This window comes from Leptodactylus fuscus, chromosome 2 (genome assembly GCF_031893055.1).
Source record: "Leptodactylus fuscus isolate aLepFus1 chromosome 2, aLepFus1.hap2, whole genome shotgun sequence".
NCBI classification, from domain to species: domain Eukaryota; kingdom Metazoa; phylum Chordata; class Amphibia; order Anura; family Leptodactylidae; genus Leptodactylus; species Leptodactylus fuscus.
Genome location: NC_134266.1, coordinates 137,895,060 through 137,919,704, shown reverse-complemented (window position 1 = coordinate 137,919,704; position 24,645 = coordinate 137,895,060). Strand labels below are relative to the sequence as shown.

The window sequence follows — 24,645 nt, the reverse complement described above, 5'->3', positions numbered from 1 at the left end:
GTGAGGGACATAACAGTCCCGAAAAGGGCCTCATTTACTATGATGACTGCATGACTAGATGAAGCTGCTCCCCGCCCCCTATGACTCATTCAGGTAAATTTTCAATGTGACAGCTGAGGCCTACATGCAACCTCAAGGAAGGGCACGTGATGTCCCTGGGCCGCTGATTGCTCTCAGTGGTAACATGGTCACTATCAGTGGCTTCAGTGGAAGGGATCTGGGACATCACATTGAGAAGACACCAGAGCAGTGCTGGGAGGACACTGGTGCACTGGGATAGGCAAGTATGAATTTTTAAAAACATTTTTTCACCTCCTCCTGCATATTTTAAAAATGTTTGTTTGTTTGTACTGTACTGTATATATCAGCCTTTCCACAGAATTTAACACATTAGAAATGCAAATCTACAAGTTTACATTGTATTACTCATCTGGGCATGTTCCCGAAGTCTATACTGCATATACAGTGCGTACATTACAGTAAGTGAATGTTTCACATCAAACCCTGTCGTGGAGTAACACTAACTGTCCCACTACAAGAAAAGATTTTCGTTTCATTTAGAATTTCTGTCACGGCTCCTACAAAAACATAAGCCATGATGCCAGATTGATACAGCCTAACACCAAGATCCTTGTTAAATATGACATGATCACTATGTAGTAATGCACTCCTACATAAATAATAATTATCACCAATATGTGGCTAGCAGTCGTATAGATGAATAAAAAACCCTGACGTCTGGAATCTGTCAGGAGGAATAACTTAAGAGGTACAAGGGAAGAAGTTGAGGCAAGAAGATGGTCACAATGAAAGAGGCAGTACAAGAAAGGCTAAGAGGCCATGTCCCTGCTCACCTCTTTGTAGTTGGCTTTCTGAAGCAGTTATCTCCATAATCCTATTCTCCAGTTCAGATCCTTTTTGTGTTATGACCTCCACTTGCGGACCCTTCATTTTCCACTCTTTTAAGAGCTCCTGTAAGAAACATACAGAAATGCTAGCCTCAGCCCAGAGTGAATAATAGAATATCTCGCATAGACTAATATTTTTCAGTCATCATTTATTCACTTGTAGACTTAGAAATGAGCCATATAAAAGGCCACAAATACACGAGAGCTACAGGGCACTGATATTCTACTTTTAGGCTCTGCTCAGCAGATACAGCCAGTGGGTAAATCCATCACGATGGGCGTTCACTACACTTCGTTGCTTTTGCATTAAATGTTAGATTTTCGATGGTGAATCCCATGAGTTTCTGCAGGATCCAAAACCACTTACAAGGGGGGTTTCCTATCTAAATACTAATATAACATCACTTTTTGATTTGTTGGACTTCCATTCACTGAGACCTTGACTGATCATTAGAATTTCTGACAATTTTCATGAGATGGTGTCCACAGCATCTTGGAACTGCAGCAGAGCCCTCAGTTGAAACTCCACTATTCAGTGTTGGTACATCTAAGGACAGAGTCATGTTGATGGAGGCGCAGAGTGCCCACTGACTGCCAGAACAGCAGCACTGACCAACCAATGCTATCTATCTTTATGTCCTCTATATGTGAGTAATAACGCATAGAAAAGCTAAGACTATAACCAACTCGCCACGTTTCTTCGTCGGTTCTCTCTACAGCCCGTTCTCTCCGCTGCCCCGACTGCTTTGGAGACCGAGCTTCTTCGCTCCGGATGCCGACTCAAGTTCTCTCCACTCTCTTTGATATTCTCCTAACGGCTACTGCTCCAGGTCTCCCTCCCTTTACCAGGGCCTGGGATTCTGATCTGAGCTCCCACTTATCTGCTGCTGACTGGGAACGTTCCTTTCTGTTGACTCACAAACTGCCTATGCCCTTTAGTGCGTAGGAGAAAAATTATAAAATCTTGTCTCGTTGGTACCGTTGCCCGACCCTCTTGCATCGCATCTTCCCCTCTGTGTCGGACGAATGTTGGCGCTGTGGGTCCGCTTCCTCCATATTTGGTGGGACTGCGGAAAGATTCAGGAGTTTTGGTCGTCTGTCTTCTCCCTGTACTCCAAGGCTAGTGGTCGCTCTGCGTCCCCCTCCCCCCAACTGGCCCTCCTCTCTCTTATCCCTGGTAAGATTTCTAGGGTCAAGGGTGACCTATTACGCCATTTCCTAACAGCCGCCAGGACGGTCATTACACGCCATTGGCACAGCCCGGTGGTTCCCTCCTTGTCAGAGTGGCTCCAGGAATTCCTCCTCATTAGGAGTATGGAAGCTATAGTTGCAGAGGACCTTGTGGACTCGTCTAAATTTGAGACCCTCTGGTGGCCGTGGATCATTTTTCAAGATTCGACTGAGTTCTCTTCCCTTTTGCCATAACCTTTTTTTCAGATGGTTCCCTTTTTGGGATTTGTGGGCGTTTTTGCCACCCTTTTTTTAAAAAATTATTATTCTTTTTCTTCTTTTCTTTTTTCACTTCTATGTCAGTTGTTGTTTTCCTCTTCTATTGTTTCCTGTTCTCGTGGTGTATTGTTCTCCCTTGGTTCTGTGTCGTGTTGGTCTCACTCTTGGGGCCGTGCTGTGTCTGTAGATGCTCCTTCTGAGTTGTTTAGAATTGAATGCTGCTGGCACATGCACCTCTTGTTTAGCCCACTCTGGGCACTGTTTTGTTGTTCTCAGGATATTAGATTTGCTCTTGGTTCGTTTTCATCTTGCATTCTTGTATGTCCTGTGATTTTATTTCTTTTTTGAAAATTTCAATAAAATTCAGTTTACACCTAAAAAGCTAAGACTACCTCAGAAGCTGTACTGAGTCTAAGGAGCACAATATTCAGCTATAAGGTTCTGCCTGTTGTATGAATCAGTGACTTAGCACCCAGGCCCTAAACAATCAACAGGTACATTTTAGAACAACTTTTTGTGCATGAGACAATGATGTCAGATACATATTAGTACTTGGTATTATGATGTTTTAGTTGGATTACCTGAACTTGCTGCAGTAAGATCTGTAATTCAAGTGATCCATGAGAACCTTCACATGATGGCACACTGTCCTCACTATCTTTGAGCCACTTCCTCATACTGCCAACCAGCCTCTTGAACTCTTCTAATTCTTCCTGGCAAGACAATGCTTCCCGTTGTCTGGAGTGAAAGAAAGATTGCTTAATGACCAGTCCTTAGGACAAGTTATCAATATTTGAGTGATAGGTGTCCAACCTGGTACTCCCCCAACCCCCCACCTACCATCTGTCTGTAGAGGCTGCAGTGCTCACAAACAGTGTGACCTCCTCCTTGTGCTGATTATGTAACATTCATCGGTCATTTGGCACAACAGAAGTTCAGTCTCATTCAAATAAATGGGCTGCAATAACATGCACAGCCCCTACACAATGTACAGTGCTTGGTACTCAGTGAAGAGGCCATAGAATGCACCTGAGCGCTGCGACCTTTCAACCAGATGATCTGTGGGGGGTGTCGTGTGTCAGATCCTACAGATCACATACTGATGACCAATTCTAATGATGGGTCATGCGACTACTTGTAAGTAAGTACCTCTCTCTTGCTGCCTCCTGGAGATCTTGGAAAGCCTTCTTCAAAGAATGAACCTTCTGTAAGTGTTCAGAAGTATCATTAAGCAAATGGCAGCTGCTCAGATCCTTCACTAGATGCTCCAGAGTATCCAGTTGTTGTTCTTGTTGCTTTATCTCTATATTCAATTCCTAACACAAAAAATAACTGTTGAAATTTTGGGAACATTTCCATGATCAATGTTTCACATTAGTACTTGTAAAATAGAAAATCTAAGACTCAGAAAGAGGGGCAGCACTTTTCTTTACACTTCAATTCTAGCTATATCAAATGAAAACGGATACAAAATACTGACACAAATCCTGCAATGTGAATGGGGCCTTACACTGTGGGTTTTACAACATACATAATAAAAAGAATTTGAACAAACCTGTATTTGCTCTGAAAACTGAGCAATGTCTCTATCTGGTTGGTTTCCTGATGCCAGCAGTTGCGACCTAGTTGTCTTAAATTCTTCGAGCGCCTCCGAGATCTGCTCATATCTTTCCACTTTTGGCAGAACCTCTTTCAGAGCAGTTTCATGCAGGATCTGCTGCTGACACACTTTCTCAAACCTTGCCGTGACTTCAGACAGCTTGTTTTGAAGGTTAGTGGCTGCTGCTTTGTCTGCAGTCTCCATGAATTTCCCCACCATTTCTCCAGTGGCATCCAGGCTCCCTCTTCTACTTCCAATGTCCTGTTTTAATTTCTGCAAAACAATTTCATATTCAATGCTTCTAAATTCCTTGTTTTAAAATAAATTTACACTGGTTTTAAAGAATGTCAGACACAAAAAAAAAAAAAAGTTTGACACAGCTCATGTGAGCCTTTATATACCGTACATACTCGAGTATAAGCCGACCCCCCTAATTTTACCACAAAAAACTGGGAAAACTTATTGACTCGAGTATAAGCCTAGGGGGGGAAATGCAGCAGCTACTGGAAAATTTCAAAAAGTAAAATGGCCAGAGTTTTTGGGTTTAGTAGATGCTGGGGAGGGGGGTGTTTTGGTTGTCTGTCTGCCTCTTCCCTGAGCTTGAGGACTGTTTTTTCTTCCCCCACTTGGAATTCAGCCTGGCTGAATATAGGGTATCTGCAGTGCTCCTATTAACCCCTTCCCGACGGAACAGGAGCACTGCTCTTTTTTTTTTTTGCACTATTTTATGGGAGATTCTATACATTGATATTGTGGCTGGTCATAGACTCCCACCCACCCTCCTAAATTGAAAAAAAAAAAAAAAATTTTTTTTTTTTTTTTGCTGACTCGAGTATAAGCCGAGGGAGGCTTTTTCAGCACAAAAACTGGGCTGAAAAATTCGGCTTATACTCGAGTATATACGGTAATATTTATAGTATTTAACTTTTTGGGATAAAATGCCTTCAAAGGCGTAACTTGAAGTTCCTGGATATATATACACACGTGAGAACAGAAATGATAAGTATTTTGCATTTTTACCAGGTTTTTCCTTCTATTTCCTTTCTAGTGGTTGACGATTAACTAGCTGCTATGATGGCTGCCATACACTGCACACATATTAAAGAGGAGATTCTGTTTCACTATCCGTAGTTCACCCTTATAATCAACATCATCATGGAAGACAGCCTCACAGCATTACTGAATCTTATTAATATTAAGACAGCAATTGGGAGAGACATTAGACTAGCCACTATCTTCAAAAACCTTGTTTGCTGTTTTCTATTTCTCTCTTGCTCAGCTCTTCCTCCTCCCTGACCCTCTATAAATGCAAATAGAGTTATAATTTCCTCCCTCATCTCTGTCTACCGCCCAACCCGTGTTCTCCGTTCACTCAATGACCTAACACTTAAATACTCTATTATCAGAACCTCCCACGCTCATATACAAGACTTCTCCCGAGTTGCACCACTTCTCTGGAATGCTCTACCCCGGACAATCAGATTAACTACCAATTTCTACAGTTTCAAACGCAAACTAAAGACACATCTTTTCAGACAGGCCTATCACAATTTCTATCGTAAACCCTTCCGTACTATTATTAGAATCCCCAAAATTTAACCCTCCTCTGTCCCCACTCCCACATTACCCCACATGATATGATGCCATCTCAGGCTACCTTTATAGGTCCAAGCTCCATGCACATGTTAAAGGATACCACTAGTGATGGCTCATAAAGTTTTAAGTTTGTGTAATGACAGTAACCTCTATTACAAAATTGTCTGACCTCTGTATAAGCAATGCCGCCCCTGCTACCTCTTGTGTCACCCCCTCTACCTCATAGATTTGTAAGCTCTTGTGAGCAGGGCCCTCAGTCCCAGTGTGTGAAATGACTTTCTTTGTAATGTATCTTTCTGTCTGTATTTGAACCCTACAAATTGTACAGCGCTGCGAAATATGTTGGCGCTATATAAATAAAAATGTATTATTATTATTATTATTATTATTATTATTATTTGATAAGTCTGTGAATTGGAAGTCCATCTGGGATGACCAAGGCAGATTTCAGCAGAGATTTCAGAGTAATTGTCAGCTTAGATAGGATGTAGGGAGGAAAAAAGGAGCCTGGTAAGAGAAGACAGATGCATTTCTCTGATGAGATAAATTATAAACTTTCTTAAATTTGCATGTACTGTTGAGTTATGAAAAATTTATTGAAATGTTAGTGGTCAATAGTGTACCTAACACTATAACACTGAATCAGTACTGTCCACAAGTACTTTGGGAGTCATCATAAGTCAAAACACCCACCAAGTAGCAAACCATCAGGTTTATTTGTTTTGTTGCTGCTGGTTTATCTTAGACAAGAAATGACAGAAGGACCGTATAATACTGGACTAAAGAAATTTTGATGGATTATCAGAATTTCTGGTTAGAGACATTTAAATGTTATATATACACCTTTTTATGTACCGTATATACTCGAGTATAAGCCAAATTTTTCAGCCCAGTTTTTGTGCTGAAAAAGCCCCCCTCGGCTTATACTCGAGTCAGCAAAAAAAAAAAATAAATTATTATTTAATTTTTTTTTTTTTTAGGAGGGAGGGGGGTCTATGACCAGCCACAATATCAATGTATAGAATCTCCCATAAAACAGTGCAAAAAAAAAAAAAAAAAGATTTTAAAAAAATAAGTTCTAAATCACTCTCACTTTCCCTAGAATACATACAAAAGTAGAAAATTACTGTGAAACACAAACACATTAGGTATCCATGTGTCTGAAAGTGCCCGCTCTACTGAATATAGGGGATCTGCAGTGCTCCTGTTCTGTCGGGTTAATAGGAGCACTGCAGATACCCTATATTCAGTCAGACTGAATTCCAAGTGGGGGAAGAAAAAACAGTACTGAAGCTCAGGGAAGGGGCAGACAGACAACCAAAACACCCCCTCCCCTTTCCCAGCATCTACTGCACCCAAGAACTCCGACCATTTTAATTTTTGAAATTTTCCAGTAGCTGCTGCATTTCCCCCCTCGGCTTATACTCGAGTCAATAAGTTTTCCCAGTTTTCTGTGGTAAAATTAGGGAGGTCGGCTTATATTCGGGTCGGCTTATACTCGAGTATATACGGTAAATACACCAAGGCAAACATATACATTTTTGCTGTAACCTTTAATCTATGTTGATTTGTCAGTTACATCCATGGGAAAAACATATTAGAAATGGTCAGGACTACAATCTGTCTTACCATATTTTCAGCCAGAGCATCTTGAATTGACAGAGAGGACATAGATGATTGTTTTTGTTTCTCTAGAGTCTTCTCTATTCCCTCTAACCATTGTAAGAGGTGTTCAAGGCCTTCCTGAACACTCTGAGACTGAGCTATTGACTTCTGAAGTAAATCTGAGTGAGTAGACATCTTGCTGGAGAGACTCTGGAAACGCTTTTCAATAGAATCTGTAACAATATACAAGGATTTTTAAGCAAACTCGTACATATTAACATAGAGATGACAAAGTAACTGAAAATAAAACATTCTGTCATGCAGCTATAAGGTACGGTTCACACTACTGTTGGTGTCCGCACAGAAGGTGTCCCGTAATTAATTTACAACCAATCCCGTACAAGCGAAACCCCGCCCACCTATGTGCCGAGCAAAGCAGGAAGTGAAGAGAGCACAACAGCCTGCAGGTTAGTGAACAAGCGTCATGGGAATACCCCTTTAACGTTTCTTGATGTCATCAGCTCCTCTCTCTACAAGATACTCTTGAGAAGTTGACAAATGCACTCACCAGCTGTTGCCTGAATCTTCTGGCAATCTGGCAATGGCTCCCCATGGATTTCCTGAAGACCACGGACTGCCTTATGAACTTTCTCCACGTGTACTTGATGCTCTGCAATTTCACACTGCATGCTCTGAAAAGAAAGCAATATTTTGAGATTAATTTCCTCTCAGAATCAGTCTTCCAAAATGCTTATTTGTGTTATTTGCAGGAGATAGTAGCTTTACCTTTGCTTTTTCCAGCTGAGACTGTAAAGCTACTGGATCTGATGCTACTGGTTCCGAAAGTAACTTCTCCACAGCTAACTCCGCATTTTGTAACCAGCTCGTCGCTGCATCTGAACCCTCCTGAAACTGCTGGTACCGGTTCAATAGAGAATTTAAGTGGGTTCCCAGTTTGGAGCACTGTAATGAGCCAAACACTATATGTAAAAACACATGATACGAGCTTTTTTTCTAGCTATGGTTTCTGTGAGAATAAAATAACTGCATTAAAAAATTTGGAGTCATTTCTAATCAGCATTTGTGATTACCTTTGAATGCAAGGCACTGTATCTTTTAGACGCATCTTCAAGTTTATTTTTCACTAAATCTCCTGCCACATGCACCTCCAAATCTTCACTGCACTGTTCGGCTGCTGCTTTTTCTGCATCAATGACTTTCTGGCCTGCGATGGTAATGTATCGCAGATCTCCTTTATGTGAAATGACATCTTCCGAAAAATCACTTTGCCGCTGCAGTAAATCATGCAATGCTGTAAAATCCGCTTCCCCGTTGTGCACATTGTCTAATTCTTTTTCACTCTGTTGGAGCCAGTTCTCAAACTCTCCATAGTCATGAATGAAGTTTTGCAGGTCATCACGCAGGCTTTGTGAATGTTTCAATTGCAATTGGGATTGGGACAGTGAGGTAGCGTACTCCTCTTTTAACAGCGTCAGCTGGTTCTGCAATCGTTCTCTCTCTTCAGGGGATAACGTGCTGCCATGTTTATCTAAGAAATCTTGTGCTGACTGTATGGTCAAGATGAAGTTTTGTTGTTTGGCTAGCATGTCTTGATGCTGTGTCTACAATAGAAGCAACATGGAAATTAGGATAAAATTGTATTACAGAATCACTATCAGAACAAATCTTCCAATCAGCCACAAAAACAACAAAACACCAGTGGTACAATTTCATTATGATCTCAAATCAGTCTTTGAGCGTTCAATTCTTAAATACCCTTGGGGTAGGTATAGTTAGAATATATGAAAGATAGACGCCCATGATGCATGACACATGCATGAAGACTCTAGAGCGACTCTACAGTGATCCATTTATATATCGTATCGGACTGTACCGTTCTAACTAGGTGACATCATATGCAATCAGAATTGTGATACCATATCAGGTATGCATACATTAAAGAGGACCTTTCACCATTTTGCCAACAGGCAGTTCTATATACTGCCGGAAAGCTGACAGTGCGCTGAGTTCAGCGCACTGTCGGCTTTCCCGATCTGGGCCCGGTGTGAAGAGCTTACGGTCCGGTACCGTAGCTCTTCTATGGTCAGAAGGGCGTTTCTGACTGTTAGCCAGAGACGTCCTTCTTCACAGCACAGCCAATCGCGCTGTGCTGTGAGAGCCAGGAGAAACTCCCCCCTCCCTCCCTGATAATACTCGTCTATGGACGAGCTGTGTGAGCAGAGGAAGGGGGCGTTCCTCCCGGCTCTCATTATTCCAGTGGTCGCCAGTTCGTCATTGGAGCTGTCTGGCCCAGGCCTTGCTGACCCAAGAGGAAGCAAAGGAAGGCCACCGAAAACAGCCAGCCACTACAACAGTCACCTTGGTGAGAGTGTCCACCCTTTTGTCTGAGAAATGGTTGAGGGACACTGAGTCCGCTAAAGGTAGGAAGGTAGCCTGGGAGAGCCTAGCTATCATGGGGTCCACTGCGGGAGGCTCTGTCAACTTAGAGACACACTGGTTCCTGTATACTCACCTTATACACCTTCTTCAGGCACACAGGGTCACCCCTTCAATAGACCTCGCACACATGGTGGTGGAAAAACAGGAATTCCAGTTGCCGATGTGGCGATTGTGGACTGGGTGACCAGGCGAGGCGCTTATTTGCAGAGAGGTATAGAACTAGACTAGCTTAGAACTAGACACTAGGTTAAAACTGGTTAGCATAGTATCTGTGGATAGGGTATAGCCTAGAGGAGGGGCCAAAATCTTTTGATATTCCTCATGTCAGCCTCCTAGTGGCCAGGTCTATATGCAAGGTGTCCCTCCTCCCCAATGAAATAAGCGAGAAAACTGTGCATCCTGGAGAACCCCTTTAAATGCTGTAGGCATTTTCAACTGGTAATTGCACCAAAATTTTACAGGTAAATTGCCCACCCATACATCTCGCGAAAAGAGAGTGTATAGATTTCAAATGTCAACAGAGCTACACTTCAATAGTAATATAGTATTGGCAGACAAGGATAGTCTTTTACAAGGTTCCCCCGCTGCCATACTAACCAATCTTGCTCTGAGGAGGTACAGTCAGTTGCTAATATCTGCTGTACATGTACAGAGGATGATGAAAAGGCTTAATAGACTGTAAACTCCTACAGGAAAGGACCTCTCCTATTTCAATGTTTCATATATATATATATATATATATATATATATAGATATATATATAGATATATATATATAGATATATAGATATATAGATATATATATAGATATATATAGATATATAGATATATATATAGATATATAGATATATATATATATATATATATATATATATATATAGATATAATATCGACATATGATGCAGATTGTAAATCTACAGCATGCAAATTTCAGTTGTGAATTCCCATTACAGACGTTACCCATTAGATTTTTATGCAGATTCCATCTCAAATAATGTGAATCAACAACTGATTTTCCCATTGGCTAAGCACCTCTCATATGGCCATATCCTGAGGGTTTCCACATTTAGGTCTTTGTTGGAGAGGTGCTACAAGTTGTATTTTAATCAATCCACCGCTGCTTTTGACTTCAGAAATAACAGATTGACTGGATTTACCAGTACGCAAAGAGATTGAATCCAAAGTCATCTCTGCCTCCCTGTGAAATTATGTTCTATACTGTACAAAATATTTAGTGTTAAGGCAGGGACTGCTAACATGATAGATAACTACAATGCTAGGAGTGTCTACTCATATTCTTGCTTAAGCCCATGGAACAAGTTTCACAGCGGGAGACTCAGTTGTGTGAATAAGGCCTAATTTGGAGAAATTGTTTAGCCACTCACCTTTTTCCTCTCATATAAGTCATTAATTATGTCGGCTGCCTCTTCTGGAGGAGGACGTACACCTGACAACGCTTTCTTCCCAGGATCTTTTCCATCAGTAACCAGCTGGTTGCTTTTATTTGGGATAGATGGGAGCACCTGACAAAGAAGAGTCTCAATCTTTCCCAGATTTTCCTTCAGCTCTTCTGCAGTTTTAGACTAAAAGTAACAGAATCAGCAAAATTCAGAAATATAATCCAAACAACTTGAAGATTTAAAAATAAAAAAACATAATAATAATAATAATTAATAATAATAATAATAATAGGCAAAGGCTAATTCTCTGTGTACATGGCCAAGTGTGGAGTGCTGAGAGCTTTGGCCTGCACACTCGGTCGTGTTCATTATGCCTAAGATTGTAAATGTCCCATTGCCAGCAACAACTCATGAGAGTGACACTGGGTGTGCAGAAATCCAGAAGGTCTGGACTTCCCATAGAGATGAAAGGAGCAGCAGCGTGCATGTATCATCTGCCATTCCACTCATATGGGGCACAACACTCCTGCTCTCAAGATTCATTGGGTTCCAGCAGGCAGACCCCCAATACAGTTAACCCCTATCCTGTAAATAAAGAATAACTATAATTCTTAGTCTGACCATTTTAACATATATATATATACACATATATAAAATATGATAAATCTATCTAGGAGCCATGCTTGAGAAAGGTTGAGTACGCAACTGAAATGTTGCAAGTAGTAATAAAGAGGACCACAATTTGCTTACAGTGCTGGCCAAAAGTATTGGCACCCCTGCAATTCTGTCAGATAATACTCATTTTCTTCCAGAAAATGATTGCAAGCACAAACTCTTTGGTATTAATATCTTCATTTATTTTGCTTGAAATGAAAAAACACAAAAGAGAATGAAAAAAAAAAAGTCAAATCATTGATCATTTTACACAAAACTCCAAAAATGGGCCGGACAAAAGTAATGGCACCCTCAGCCTAATACTTGGTAGCACAACCTTGAGACAAAATAACTGGGAACAACCGCTTCCGGTAACCAGCAATGAGTTTCTTACAATGCTCTGCTGGAATTTTAGACCATTCTTCTTTGGCAAACTGCTCCAGGTCCCTGAGATGTGAAGGGGGCCTTCTCCAAACTGCCATCAAGAGATCTCTCCACAGGTGTTCTATGGGATTCAGGTCTGGAGTCATTGCTGGCCACTTTAGAAGTCTCCAGTGCTTTCTCTCAATCCATTTTCTAGTGCTTTTTGAAGTGTGTTTTGGGTCATTGTCCTGCTGGAAGACCCATGACCTCTGAGGGAGACCCAGCTTTCTCACACTGGGCCCTACATTATGCTGCAAAATTTGTTGGCAGTCTTCAGACTTCATAATGCCATGCACACGGTCAAACAGTCCAGTGCCAGAGGCAGCAAAGCAACCCCAAAACATCAGGGACCCTCCGCCATGTCTGACTGTAGGGACCGTGTTCTTTTCTTTGAAGGCCTCTTTTTTTCCTGTAAACTCTATGTTGATGCCTTTTCCCAAAAAGCTCTACTTTTGTCTCATCTGACCAGAGAACATTCTTCCAAAACGTTTTTGGCTTTCTCAGATAAGTTTTGGCAAACTCCAGCCTGGCTTTTTTATGTCCCTGGGTAAGAAGTGGGGTCTTCCTGGGTATCCTACCATACAGTCCCTTTTCATTCAGACGCCGACGGATAGTACGGGTTGACACTGTTGTACCCTCAGACTGCAGGGCAGCTTGAACTTTGGATGTTAGTCGAGGTTTTCTTATCCACCATCTGCACAATCTTGCGTTGAAATGTCTTGTTAATTTTTCTTTTCAGTCCACATCTAGGGAGGTTAGCCACAGTGCCATGGGCTTTAAACTTCTTGATGACAATGTGCACAATAGACACAGGAACATTCAGGTCTTTGGAGATGGACTTGTAGCCTTGAGATTGCTCATGCTTCCTCACAATTTTGCTTCTCAAGTCCTCAGACAGTTTTTTGGTCTTTTTTTTCTCCATGCTCAATGTGGTACACACAAGGACATAGGAAAGAGGTTGAGTCAACTTTAATCCATTTTAACTTGCTGCAAGTGTGATTTAGTTATTGCCACCACCTGTTAGGTGCCTCAGGTAAGTAACAGGTGCTGTTAATTACACAAATTAGAGAAGCATCACATGATTTTTCAAACACTGCCAATACTTTTGTCCACCCCGTTTTTTATGTTTGGTATGGAATTATATCCAATTTGTCTTTTTGACAATTCTTTTTGTGGTTTTTCATTGAAGACAAATTAAATGAAGATAATAATACAAAAGAATGCGTGATTGCAATCATTTTCTGGAAGAAAATGAGTATTATCTGACAGAATTGCAGAGGTGCCAATACTTTTGGCCAACACTGTATAGTGCTGTTTGGCTTTCTATTTCTTTGAACTTGATAGGGACCCCAGGATCAGGTTTTGTCTGCAGGTTTGCTTTTTTACTTTGTTTTTCAATGCTGCTATTTACTTTTTATACATTAACGTGTATGACTGGCCTTATAGGTATATGCCTCAAATCTATAGATACAGTTGTCACAAATTCGTAGTGTTACCCCCAAGTGTCTCGATTCACATATGAATGATTTTAGGTTACCTTTTTAGTTTCCTCTAAAACAGCAGTGCTCACTGCAGACTCCAGCTGCTTCTCGGTCTCTCTAGTTTTCTCCAGCACAGAATGGTACTGATCCTTAGCCTTCTGCAACTTTCTTTCAAAGGCCTCTACTTCTTCAGGACTCATTTTTTTTCTGTTCTGTTCAAGGAAGTTCTCTGCTGCTTTGATGGCACTTGCAAACTGGTTAGCTCGAGATTGAACATCCTTATGGAGTTTCTTTTTGTAGTTGGAGAGGAAAAAATAAAAGCATAATTAATCTACTTTACCAACTATATTATGAAATTTATTTTCACATGAACACTAAAAGTGACATGATAAAGTGAAGTCTACAAAGTAGAAAGACAGATGTATTACCTGCATGCTTTGGTACTGATCCTGAAGACTGGTAAGGTCCTGAGAGCTGGCATGAGTTTGGTGAACATTCACAGTATTTTCTATTTGTTCAGCCCAAGTGCTTAGGCCTTCTAGTTCCTGGGCACAAACCACCTGCTGTTCCTGAAGTGTCTAAAAAAAAAATATAGATCTTAAGTGTACAAATGTACCTTTAAAGACTTACAAAAGAGAGTGAGCGACTACACAAATGCCAGCATTTCAGTTAATGTCTGCAGTAATGGTACAGTACTGATTCTGTACAGTCGGGCGCTCTACACATCCCTGCCTATTACATGAGCACGATGTGTCCCTTTCATGACAGCCAAAAATTCCCTAGCCAAACTCTTTAGAGGATATCACTGTTAACACCAGTATCAGACTGAGGAAGAAATCCTTCACTGTTAGAGAGAAACCTAGAAAAGCAAAGCAAACAAGAGGTTAAATACAGACACAAATCAGGCAGCTTCAGGACAAGGTTAATACAGACAAATCAACATTGATAAAACAGCTGCTAACTGGCGACTACAGTGGCTTTCACAGTGAAAATATCAACTATTATGGCTAAAAGCAGACCATTAAAAAAAAGAACCTACATAATCTCATATAAAATTCTAATAATTTTCTTGCAATGAATAAATTACTAAAATAAAGTTACTTTGAAGTCATGATTAGGAATTGAATTCTGTTTAAGCTCAAGGCCCCATGTTGCAGAATTCAGCTTTTTTGTTGTGTTTTTTTCGAGCCAAAACCAAGAATGGTTGCATAAGGAATGGGAAATATATAAGCTCTTAAACTTCTACCTTTCCTGCTCCTGGCTTTGGATCAAAAAAACACAACAAAATCTGTAACAAAAAAAAAAGCAGTGCTTGTGCAATATGGAGCCTCAGCCTAAGGTGGATATGCCTTACTGGAGAAGTTAGGGCTCGTTCACACGAGCACAGAGGGGGTGGATTATGGCGCGTCATAATCCGCCCCCTCACAATGGTAGTCTATGGAGACCACTAGCGGGAAAAAAAGAAGTAAGCTGGCCTTTCTTCAGGCGGATTCGCGGCAGCACCCTTCGTACTAGGCCCATTCATTTGGGCCTAATCCGGAGTGGAAAGCCACGACAGGATGCTGTGCACTGCACCGGCATCCCGTCGCGGCTGCCGCAACAGAATATGCACACGCGGTTTTGCGTGTGTACTACGCCTAACTTTACAGTATTACAAGAATTTTGTTGTTGTGGAGGTCATCCAAAGAAATAGAAAGATTACTGGGTACAGGTATAATAATACACTGTGGACTAGCTGCCCACGTCTGGATAGAAAATCTGAAGAATTTCTAGTATCTGTAGACATACCCTTATAGGAACTCTACTTGAGACCAGATAACATTAAGGGAGTCTGTATCAAAACTACTAATTAAAAAAACTTGATAGTCTTCAGTTGTACACTGAAGACTATCAAGTTTTCTGTTTTTATATATTTCCTACCCACTGGCTAACACGGTACGAGAACAAACATTTTCCTCAAAACTACTAATGAATTCCATAAAGCACATTAGATGTAGGGTCAATAAAGAATTACAAGAGACCTACTCTCTTAAAAAGTTAGAAGCTAAAGAACTGGTTTTCATTTTATCCAGTCCTCTGTTTAGCTAGTAAGCAGTGTATAACAGCTGAGCAAGCATGCTTTCTAAACTTAAAGGGATATTCCCGCATAAAGCATTTAGTTATCATCCACTGTAGACAATAAAAGCTAGACTGCGCAGTCCAGCCACTTGGCTGTTTTCATCTGTCACTGGTAAGTGTCCCAGCAGTCATAGCCACAACCAACTTATCAAGTAGATAGTGCATAAATGCTTCAAACTGGAATATCCCTTTAAATCTCATGCTGTATGTCACCTGTCGTTCACGGAACTGCAGAACTTCATTCTGAGCCAACAATATTTCAGAAGTCTCCCGAAAAGATTTTTGTAGTTCATTCAGAAGACGAAGCAATGAGCGACTTTGTTGTGGTGACAAATCTTGAGCATGCTCAGAAACAAAGAACTGAACGTCATAGGCGATGTCCTCCAGATCTACCCTGATGTCTGCTACGGGTTGTTTCAAATTCTACAAAAAGAGAGGTGACATCGGTAAAGGCAAACGATGAAAACATAGCTGCTTCAAAGCAATTGGTATGCTGTAGTGAAGTACAGTATCTATATACAAAATAACACTAAGGGTAATACAGGTATAACTGGGGAATTAGTGGTAGCATCCATTAGAGGCATTCCTACCACTGAATACCTATGATATAGGTATACAGTGACATTTATTACCCATAGATATTCATATTTTTAAAAAAATTGTAATGTGCAGTATACAATTGTTACAGCATGCCTCTGTACAATGGAGCACAGCAGACTGACATTCTAAGCACCAGAAAAGGTGTACCCACGTATGTTAGCACAATGTGGGACAAAATGGATGATGAAGGTATACATATACGCTTGAATTATGCTTTGTCAAAGTTTACGGCACATGAACACCGCAAAATGTAGGTTGGAAGCAGCCTTACTTAACCGGAACAAAATGTAAATCCGTGGGATTACCTCTATGACATTCTTTTCTGCTGCAGACTGTAAATTAAAATCACTTGTCTTCTGGAAGTCAAGAGTGTGTGAGATCTCATTTATCTTCTGTAAAAGAATCTGCAGTTTGCTTTCCAGCCCCTGATGCTCAGCAAACACTTCTTCCTTTAAATAGAAACATTACACCATTAAAAACAGAATTTGGCAAAAATACATGTTAATCCTAACTCTATACAGACTGCAGACAATTCTTTATTAAAGTGAAAGCTATCTTTTTTTTGTAAATTCATAGTATAGCTGAAGATAAACTTTGCTATACACTTTACTAAAGTGCCAGTTTCTTCATTTATGTGTCTCTTTCTGCCACTCACCAAACCTGTACAACACAAGTCTATGGAGAGGGGAGGGGGATGGAGAGGGGATGGGGATGAAGAGGAGAGCTCCTCAAAGAAGACAGCTTTATTCTCATGACACAAATGGTTGATCGAAAGAGAACCTTTCATCGTGAAACTGCAGTCTACTATATAGGTAGCATGTTATAATGTTATAGAGCAGGAGTAGCTGAACAGATTGATATATAGTTTTGTGGGAAAAGATTCAGTATAAGCTGTCATTGACTTCCAAACACAGAAAGGACAGAGAAGTTAATGAATAAATGACAGGTTATACTGAATCTCTTCTCACAAAGCGATATATATGTGTGTTCAGCTACTCCTGCTTCATAGCATGGTGCCTGCAGATCAGACTGCATTTTCTTGGTAACTGTTTCCCATTAATTCTGTAAACGGCCTCAAATCTCTGTCTCTTTCTTCTCCTTCACCACTCTCCCAAGACTGCACTGTAAAAGGACACTGCTTGTGTATAGAGTAGGAAACACAACCACTCAGATAAATATTAAAGACAGGTATAATACTGAAAAGACACAGGCACTTTTCTTTAATGAAGTATATTGAAAAGTTTGTTCTCTTCAGCTGTATTATTCATTTATGAAAAAGCAAACAAAAGATTACTTACACTCTAACCACTTCACAACCATGGGTCGTTTACTCTGATTCAGAACTGGACACATTTTTAAGGGCTTTGTACATACGGACTTAACAGAGATACCATGCAGCTTTTATGGCATACCAGTTTCACTCATTGCACGCTGGCTATACAACATTTGGGAAGGCAGGGACAGTAATAAAGTTGTCCCAGCCTTCTCTCTGGGATGTCCGACTGTTGTAAAAGCGGATACCTTGTTGCTACATATGCACAATCTCATGCAGCTATTTAATTCTGTAAGGACTTATATATTGCAGAATTGAAAGCAAACTGCCTGGATACGTTTTTAGGTCAGGAACTAGTTAATTCATCAACATTGCAATGTGTCTGGTCTGTACTAAAACTGACCTTTTCAAGCTCAAACACAGCACGGAGCTGTTTAACACGAGACTCAGAAATAGCTCTGATAGAATTAAGGGACTTCTCCAAGTTCTTTGCATCTTTCTCTAAAGCCCGCAGAAGCTGAGCTGGCACATGAGGAGGCCTTTCAGAAACAATCACATTCACATAGTCAAGTTCTTTGGCAACAGGAGACTCCAAATTCTTCAGTTCTTGGTCAAGCACCTTAAAAAAAAAAAAAAAAAAAAAATGATACAAGACAATATAATTGCTGTAAAAGCATCATAGACTGTATAAATAACAACAATAAACCTTCAGTAAGGATATCAGAAACACGTCTGGGCAGCAGCTATCTCACCCCCAGACATAAGCAGAGATGGGAGGAAGCCACTGCAGGAAGACATCTCCCTAAGTTATACACTCACCAGCCACTTTATTAGGTACACCTGTCCAACTGCTCGTTAACACTTAATTTCTAATCAGCCAATCACATGGCGGCAACTCAGTGCATTTAGGCATGTAGACATGGTCAAGACAATCTCCTGCAGTTCAAACCGAGCATCAGTATGGGGAAGAAAGGTGATTTGAGTGCCTTTGAACGTGGCATGGTTGTTGGTGCCAGAAGGGCTGGTCTGAGTATTTCAGAAACTGCTGATCTACTGGGATTTTCACGCACAACCATCTCTAGGGTTTACAGAGAATGGTCCGAAAAAGAAAAAACATCCAGTGAGCGGCAGTTCTGTGGGCGGAAATGCGTTGTTGATGCCAGAGGTCAGAGGAGAATGGCCAGACTGGTTCGAGCTGATAGAAAGGCAACAGTGACTCAAATAGCCACCCGTTACAACCAAGGTAGCCAGAAGAGCATCTCTGAACGCACAGTACGTCAAACTTTGAGGCAAATGGGCTACAGCAGCAGAAGACCACACCGGGTGCCACTCCTTTCAGCTAAGAACAGGAAACTGAGGCTACAATTTGCACAAGCTCATCGAAATTGGACAATTGAAGATTGGAAAAACGTTGCCTGGTCTGATGAGTCTCTATTTCTGCTGCGACATTCGGATGGTAGGGTCAGAATTTGGCGTCAACAACATGAAAGCATGGATCCATCCTGCCTTGTATCAACGGTTCAGGCTGGTGGTGGTGGTGTCATGGTGTGGGGAATATTTTCTTGGCACTCTTTGGGCCCCTTGGTACCAATTGAGCATCGTTGCAACGCCAAAGCCTACCTGACTATTGTTGCTGACCATGTCCATCCCTTTATGACCACAATGTACCCAACATCTGATGGCTACTTTCAGCAGGATAATGCGCCATGTCATAAAGCTGGAATCATCTCAGACTGGTTTCTTGAACATGACAATGAGTTCACTGTACTCCAATGGCCTCCACAGTCACCAGATCTAAATCCAATAGAGCATCTTTGGGATGTGGTGGAATGGGAGATTCGGATCATGGATGTGCAGCCGACAAATCTGCGGCAACTGTGTGATGCCATCATGTCAATATGGACCAAAATCTCTGAGGAATGCTTCCAGCACCTTGTTGAATCTATGCCACGAAGAATTGAGGCAGTTCTGAAGGCAAAAGGGGGTCCAACCCGTTACTAGCATGGTATACCTAATAAAGTGGCCGGTGAGTGTAATCCAAATCCCTGATCCTGACATTGGTAGGGGAGGGGTCTTGTCAAATGGTGCACCCCCCACCCCCGTACAAATTAGATGGTTAGCCAGTCGCATTGAAACCAGCAGGTTCAGATAGCAATCATCCGATGTGTATGGCCAGCATAACTAATAAAAGGTTAGAAGCAAGACTTCATCGCCAGTGACCACATGGCATAACTTGAGAAACTTGGACTAATTTTATCACTACAAAGGGCTCATGTAATCTAGGATGTCACTGAAAAAGGGCCACTTTTACCGAATTATAAAACAGTTTATGGGCTGATAACATCCAAATAAAAGAGAGTCATAAAAAACAACAAACAAAAAAAAAACAAAAAAACAAAACATTATTGTTGGCAGCAAATCTACTCATGGAAACCGGATTCATTGCAGACAATGATACAGGCTATAAGGAAGGGAAAGATTTTGTTACCGGGCCCCTGATAAAGGTTTTGTTCAGGCTGCGGAAAGCCCTTTAAACGAGCACCGACAAGAGGAACAAAATGGCCCATGTAAAATTATTCTTAAAATTTTAGTTCAACTAGCTTTCATAGGTTGTATGTAAAACACAAGTGTAATGCACATGGGGGATAGGCATAAAAGGGTACTTTATCCTCAAACTTATATTTTATTTTCTAATTTTGGTTTTAATGGTGTAAAACTGTGTAAATTCACTGTAGATCCTGGCAGTGAAAATATTTTTTATAATACTTCTACTATCAAAGAACAAGGCCTGTAAGTGACAACATTAGATTTCTCTAATATGGGGGGATTCGCTAGTCACTTTCAACATCAGTGTTGTAAATTGAAATATTTACATGTGCCACCAATCTCTATATATACAACTATGGGTGATGCCATGATGCAGCTCCCCTCTGACATGGTCCTAGAGGACCCAGATTATCTCTGCAGTTCAAGTTAGGAGACTACATTCATCCTGTAATTGGGGATAAATGTATCAGCCCCAGTTACAAGAAAAATTAGTTGAAGTTAAAACTTCACCGACATCACGGGTTTTAGACAACCCCCACATGACACAACACTGCATAAAAATTACTGTAATGGAGAAGGAAAACAATTTTAAAAGCTCAGTTTGTGCTATTAAAGAAATAAAACATGAAAAAGAGACCCCTCCTTTTAGGCTTAGAGATATATATATATATATATATATATATATATATATATATATATATATATATATATATTTTTTTTTTTTTTTTTCAAAGAAAAATAGTTGCAGCAGCACCAGCAAATCTGGGGATTATCCTACAAATTGCACGGCAGAAACCCCTCTCCAGGCAAAAGGGTTTGCAATAGAAAAAACAATCCGGTCTGTCAGCAACTTGTATGGATGGAAAATGTCCTTTTATTGGAAAAAGCAGTACACCACGTATCGGTCCACACTGGGACCTTTCTCAAGTCCAGTGTGGACTGATACGTGGTGTACTGCTTTTTCCAATAAAAGGACATTTTCCATCCATACAAGTTGCTGACAGACCGGATTGTTATTTTTTTTATATATATATATATATATATATATATATATATATATATATATATATATATCTTTACATATATATATATATATATATATATATATATATATATATATATATATATGTAAATATTTTAAAAAAATAAATAAAAAAACAAACAGAAAACCCCCCCACGGAGATTAAGCCCTGTGTGTCACAAAAAAAGAAAAAAAAAAAAACGCAAAGATTATGTGAACTATCTGAACGTAAAAATGTTACATCTCTCAAATTGTTCTGTATAGAAGTAGTTAAATCCCTTCAATAGCTCAGCACTAGAGATGAGCGAGTACTATTCGAAACTCCCATTTCGAATAGCACGCACCCATAGGAATGAACGGACGCATCCGGCACGCAGGGGGGTTAAGCGGCTGGCCGCCGGCAAAGTCTGCATGCCGGCCGCTTCCATTCATTCTTTATGGGTGCGTACTATTCGAAATGGCCATTTCGAATAGTACTCGCTCATCTCTACTCAGCACCAAATAAAAGAAAACAGTACGTAAGGATTTACCTCTGCTTGTCTCAGTTTCTCCTGGACATCTTGTAGGCCTGGTAAGACAGGCTGCAAGGATCCTAGCTTGACTTCAATATCTCGAAGCATTGAGAGGAAACACACAAGGTTCTCTTCATGCTGAAGGCAAGCCTGCTTATTCCGGGCATCTTGAGAGTTCTAGGTTTATTTAAAAAAAAAATATAAATAAGATAATGTTTAAAAGGATATTAATAGCTATCGCAATTGATTTATCTGCAAATGTGCGGTAAAACTTTAAAACTGTTTTCCATTATTTTCCTATTACTTCAATGTAGATGAAAAAGCCACTTCTGCAGTGTAAGACTACGGTACTTTCACACGGTCAGTGTTTGGTCAGTGATTTTCATCAGTGATTGTGAGCCAAAACTAGGAGTGGGTTAAAAATACAGAACAAGTACAAATATATCTAATATACCTGATCTCTGTGTAGTCCTCACTCCTAATTTTGGCTCACATTCACTGATCAAACACTGACTGTGTGAAAGAAACCTTATTTTTATTACCAGGAATGCTAGGAAACAGACAGAAACCTGGTGGACACCATTACAAATGAAAAGTTCTGATAGGATCCATAGCGTCTCGTTATAAATGGAGGCCATGACACTCGCGGGAACAAAGTCTTGAAAGCTTTCATATTAAGGATCAGTGGGGGTCTCACACCCAGACACCACACCACTCAAATGAACTGGCTGACTCTGAGCGACAAAAGAAGAGATGCAGAGCAGCAGTACCAGAGTGGACAAGACTGCAGCTCTATGCCCATTACTTGAACAGCAAAGAGAAGCAGAGCTGCTTCCGGCTCCAACCATTTCTATAGGTTCATGCACACGCAGGCAGTAGGATCATATGATTGGTGCAGGGTCTGTGATTTGTACACCCATCCTGTGAATAGATCATCAGTATGAAAAAGACTGGAGCCCGGGAAAGTCTTGAAATGCTTTGTTCAAAAGCCTGCACAAAACGTATATAAGGATAAACAATTGTGAACATCTGAACCTATAACTGAAGTCTGCTCTCTGACAACTCAACATACTAAGGCTATGTTCACATCAGCGCACATGTCTTTCCAAAACAGATCCATAAGAAATCACCAGACAGTGGGGTCTGTTATTGTCCATCTTTCAATTATTCTGATGGACACAGTGCAGATGTTAACATAGTGCAAGCTCATTTCACACTAGTTTTACAGTCTGTTGCTTTGATCCATCAGCGGACTGTAAAACTGTCAGAATGTGCAATACAAACAGAACACTTTCCATTTGTTACCAGTCACTGTTGACTGCAGTGTTACACAAACAGAAAATAGCTGCCTTCTGTCTGCTTTCAGTTTTTTTTTTTGGAGAAGAAAAAGAGCCTCTTAGTTTTCATCCAATTAAAAAAAACAAAACCAAAGAAGAAAAAAAGGGCTTTAAATTCCATTAGATAACAAAAGGAAAGTGTTGTTTGTATCAGACATTCTGACAATTGGGCTCTATTCAGTTTAACAGATGCAAAAAATGGACAGAAACGGATGGCCATCTATTTACGTAGTCATTAAAAAATAAAAACACAATCCGTTGTCCATTTTTTTTGAAGAACACAAAAACATAGTATACCTTACTTTTGTGTCCATCCAAAAAATGGAGAGCATTTGTTTGGGTTCATTTTTCGCACTGTAGTTTACCGGTCAGTTGCTTTGATCTGCCAGTTGACTGTAAGGCTGCATGCACACGGAGTAGCGCCGGGCTTGGAAAAATACTCATTCACAGCCGTACACGCGAGCGATGCGGACGGCTCCCAAACACTTCCCATTGAAGTGAATGGGAAGTGTTCGGGAGGCGTCCGCAGCGCTCGCGTGTACGGCTGTGAATGAGTATTTTTCCAAGCCCGGCGCTACTCCGTGTGCATGCAGCCTTACAGTCAACTGGCAGATCAAAGCAACTGACCGGTAAACTACAGTGCGAAATCAGGCTTGGGCTACATTCTCACTGCTGTTTTTCTGATCACACATAGGATCAGAACAATGGACTGAGAGAATCCTCTATCGGCATCCATCATTATTTACTGTAAGATTTTAACAACAGAAGAAAACTCTTCCAAATGGAAGATAATGTTTGAAACAGCAATAAACAAGACAGACGAGATCCTTCATCTGAAGTGAAGGGTGACAGCTGCTTGGGGTGGGCTCGCTCTGTATCCATCATTCTTTTGGTTTTTTATAGTATCCTATGGCTGATCAGAGCAGAGCAGTTTGAAGTTAGCCTTAGGATTTTTGCCCTAAGGGTAAGTTCACACGGAGGAAAGTGGAGCGCAATCTGGCACGTATACACGTGCCGGCAGATGACGCGCTCAAAATGTTCCCATGTTCCCAGATTGCGCTCCACTTTCCTCTGTGTGAACTCGCCCTAACTGTTATTAAAAGGTTTGGTGCCTTTTTGTTTTTGAAGAAAAGGTGGCAACAATTATGGTCTACTGTTCACAAACCCCCACCCCCCAAGCTGATGTCATTTTGAGCCAAGTGACTGCTGCAGCCAATCACAGAAAGAGCACATCACAGCAGTTATTAGACCTATAGGCTTGTGATTAGCCAATGCGGTCAGCTGACATCACTGACTACTCAGCTGACATCACTGACTACTCAGCTGACATCACTGCCGACCCAGTTAACATCACTGCTGATGTCAGATGGGGCATCTGTAAACCAAAGACCAGAGTTCCTGCTGCTAGAAATGGAGGACAGGGAATAGGTTTTTTTTTTTCTTTATGTTACTGGCCCAACCAGGTTACTTCTTAACAAAAAAAAAAAAAAAAAACAACAACAACTTTTAATCAGAACAATTAAATTGCCAAAAAGATTACCAACTCTGTTGTACTTACTACCAAAGACCATTGGTAGCCGTAGCCATATTTTAGAAAGTGCAGCCATATTGGTTGAATTGTAAAGTTTCAATTTTCTTACTGATGGATCTTAAATAGACAAT

At 40.7% G+C, this 24,645-nt stretch overlaps 1 protein-coding gene across 16 annotated transcripts in view; it reads right to left on the bottom strand.

Moving 5' to 3' along the window:
- MACF1 (microtubule actin crosslinking factor 1) overlaps positions 1–24,645 on the bottom strand; it is a 197,635-nt gene that overhangs the window by 64,389 nt on the left and 108,601 nt on the right. For 12 of the 16 annotated variants that reach the window (XM_075264659.1, XM_075264658.1, XM_075264665.1 and 9 more), the window contains 15 exons: positions 21,665–21,823; positions 17,970–18,185; positions 16,599–16,742; positions 15,907–16,116; positions 14,004–14,153; positions 13,632–13,865; positions 11,003–11,200; positions 8,250–8,780; positions 7,945–8,121; positions 7,727–7,850; positions 7,183–7,391; positions 3,913–4,230; positions 3,507–3,673; positions 2,939–3,095; positions 855–972 (listed from right to left, as the gene is read on the bottom strand). In XM_075264659.1, the coding sequence (XP_075120760.1) occupies positions 855–972; positions 2,939–3,095; positions 3,507–3,673; positions 3,913–4,230; positions 7,183–7,391; positions 7,727–7,850; positions 7,945–8,121; positions 8,250–8,780; positions 11,003–11,200; positions 13,632–13,865; positions 14,004–14,153; positions 15,907–16,116; positions 16,599–16,742; positions 17,970–18,185; positions 21,665–21,823 (3,112 nt within the window). The remainder of the gene's footprint in view (positions 1–854; positions 973–2,938; positions 3,096–3,506; positions 3,674–3,912; positions 4,231–7,182; positions 7,392–7,726; positions 7,851–7,944; positions 8,122–8,249; positions 8,781–11,002; positions 11,201–13,631; positions 13,866–14,003; positions 14,154–15,906; positions 16,117–16,598; positions 16,743–17,969; positions 18,186–21,664; positions 21,824–24,645) is intronic. The other 4 variants (XM_075264664.1, XM_075264667.1, XM_075264668.1 and 1 more) reach the window with 1 other exon arrangement.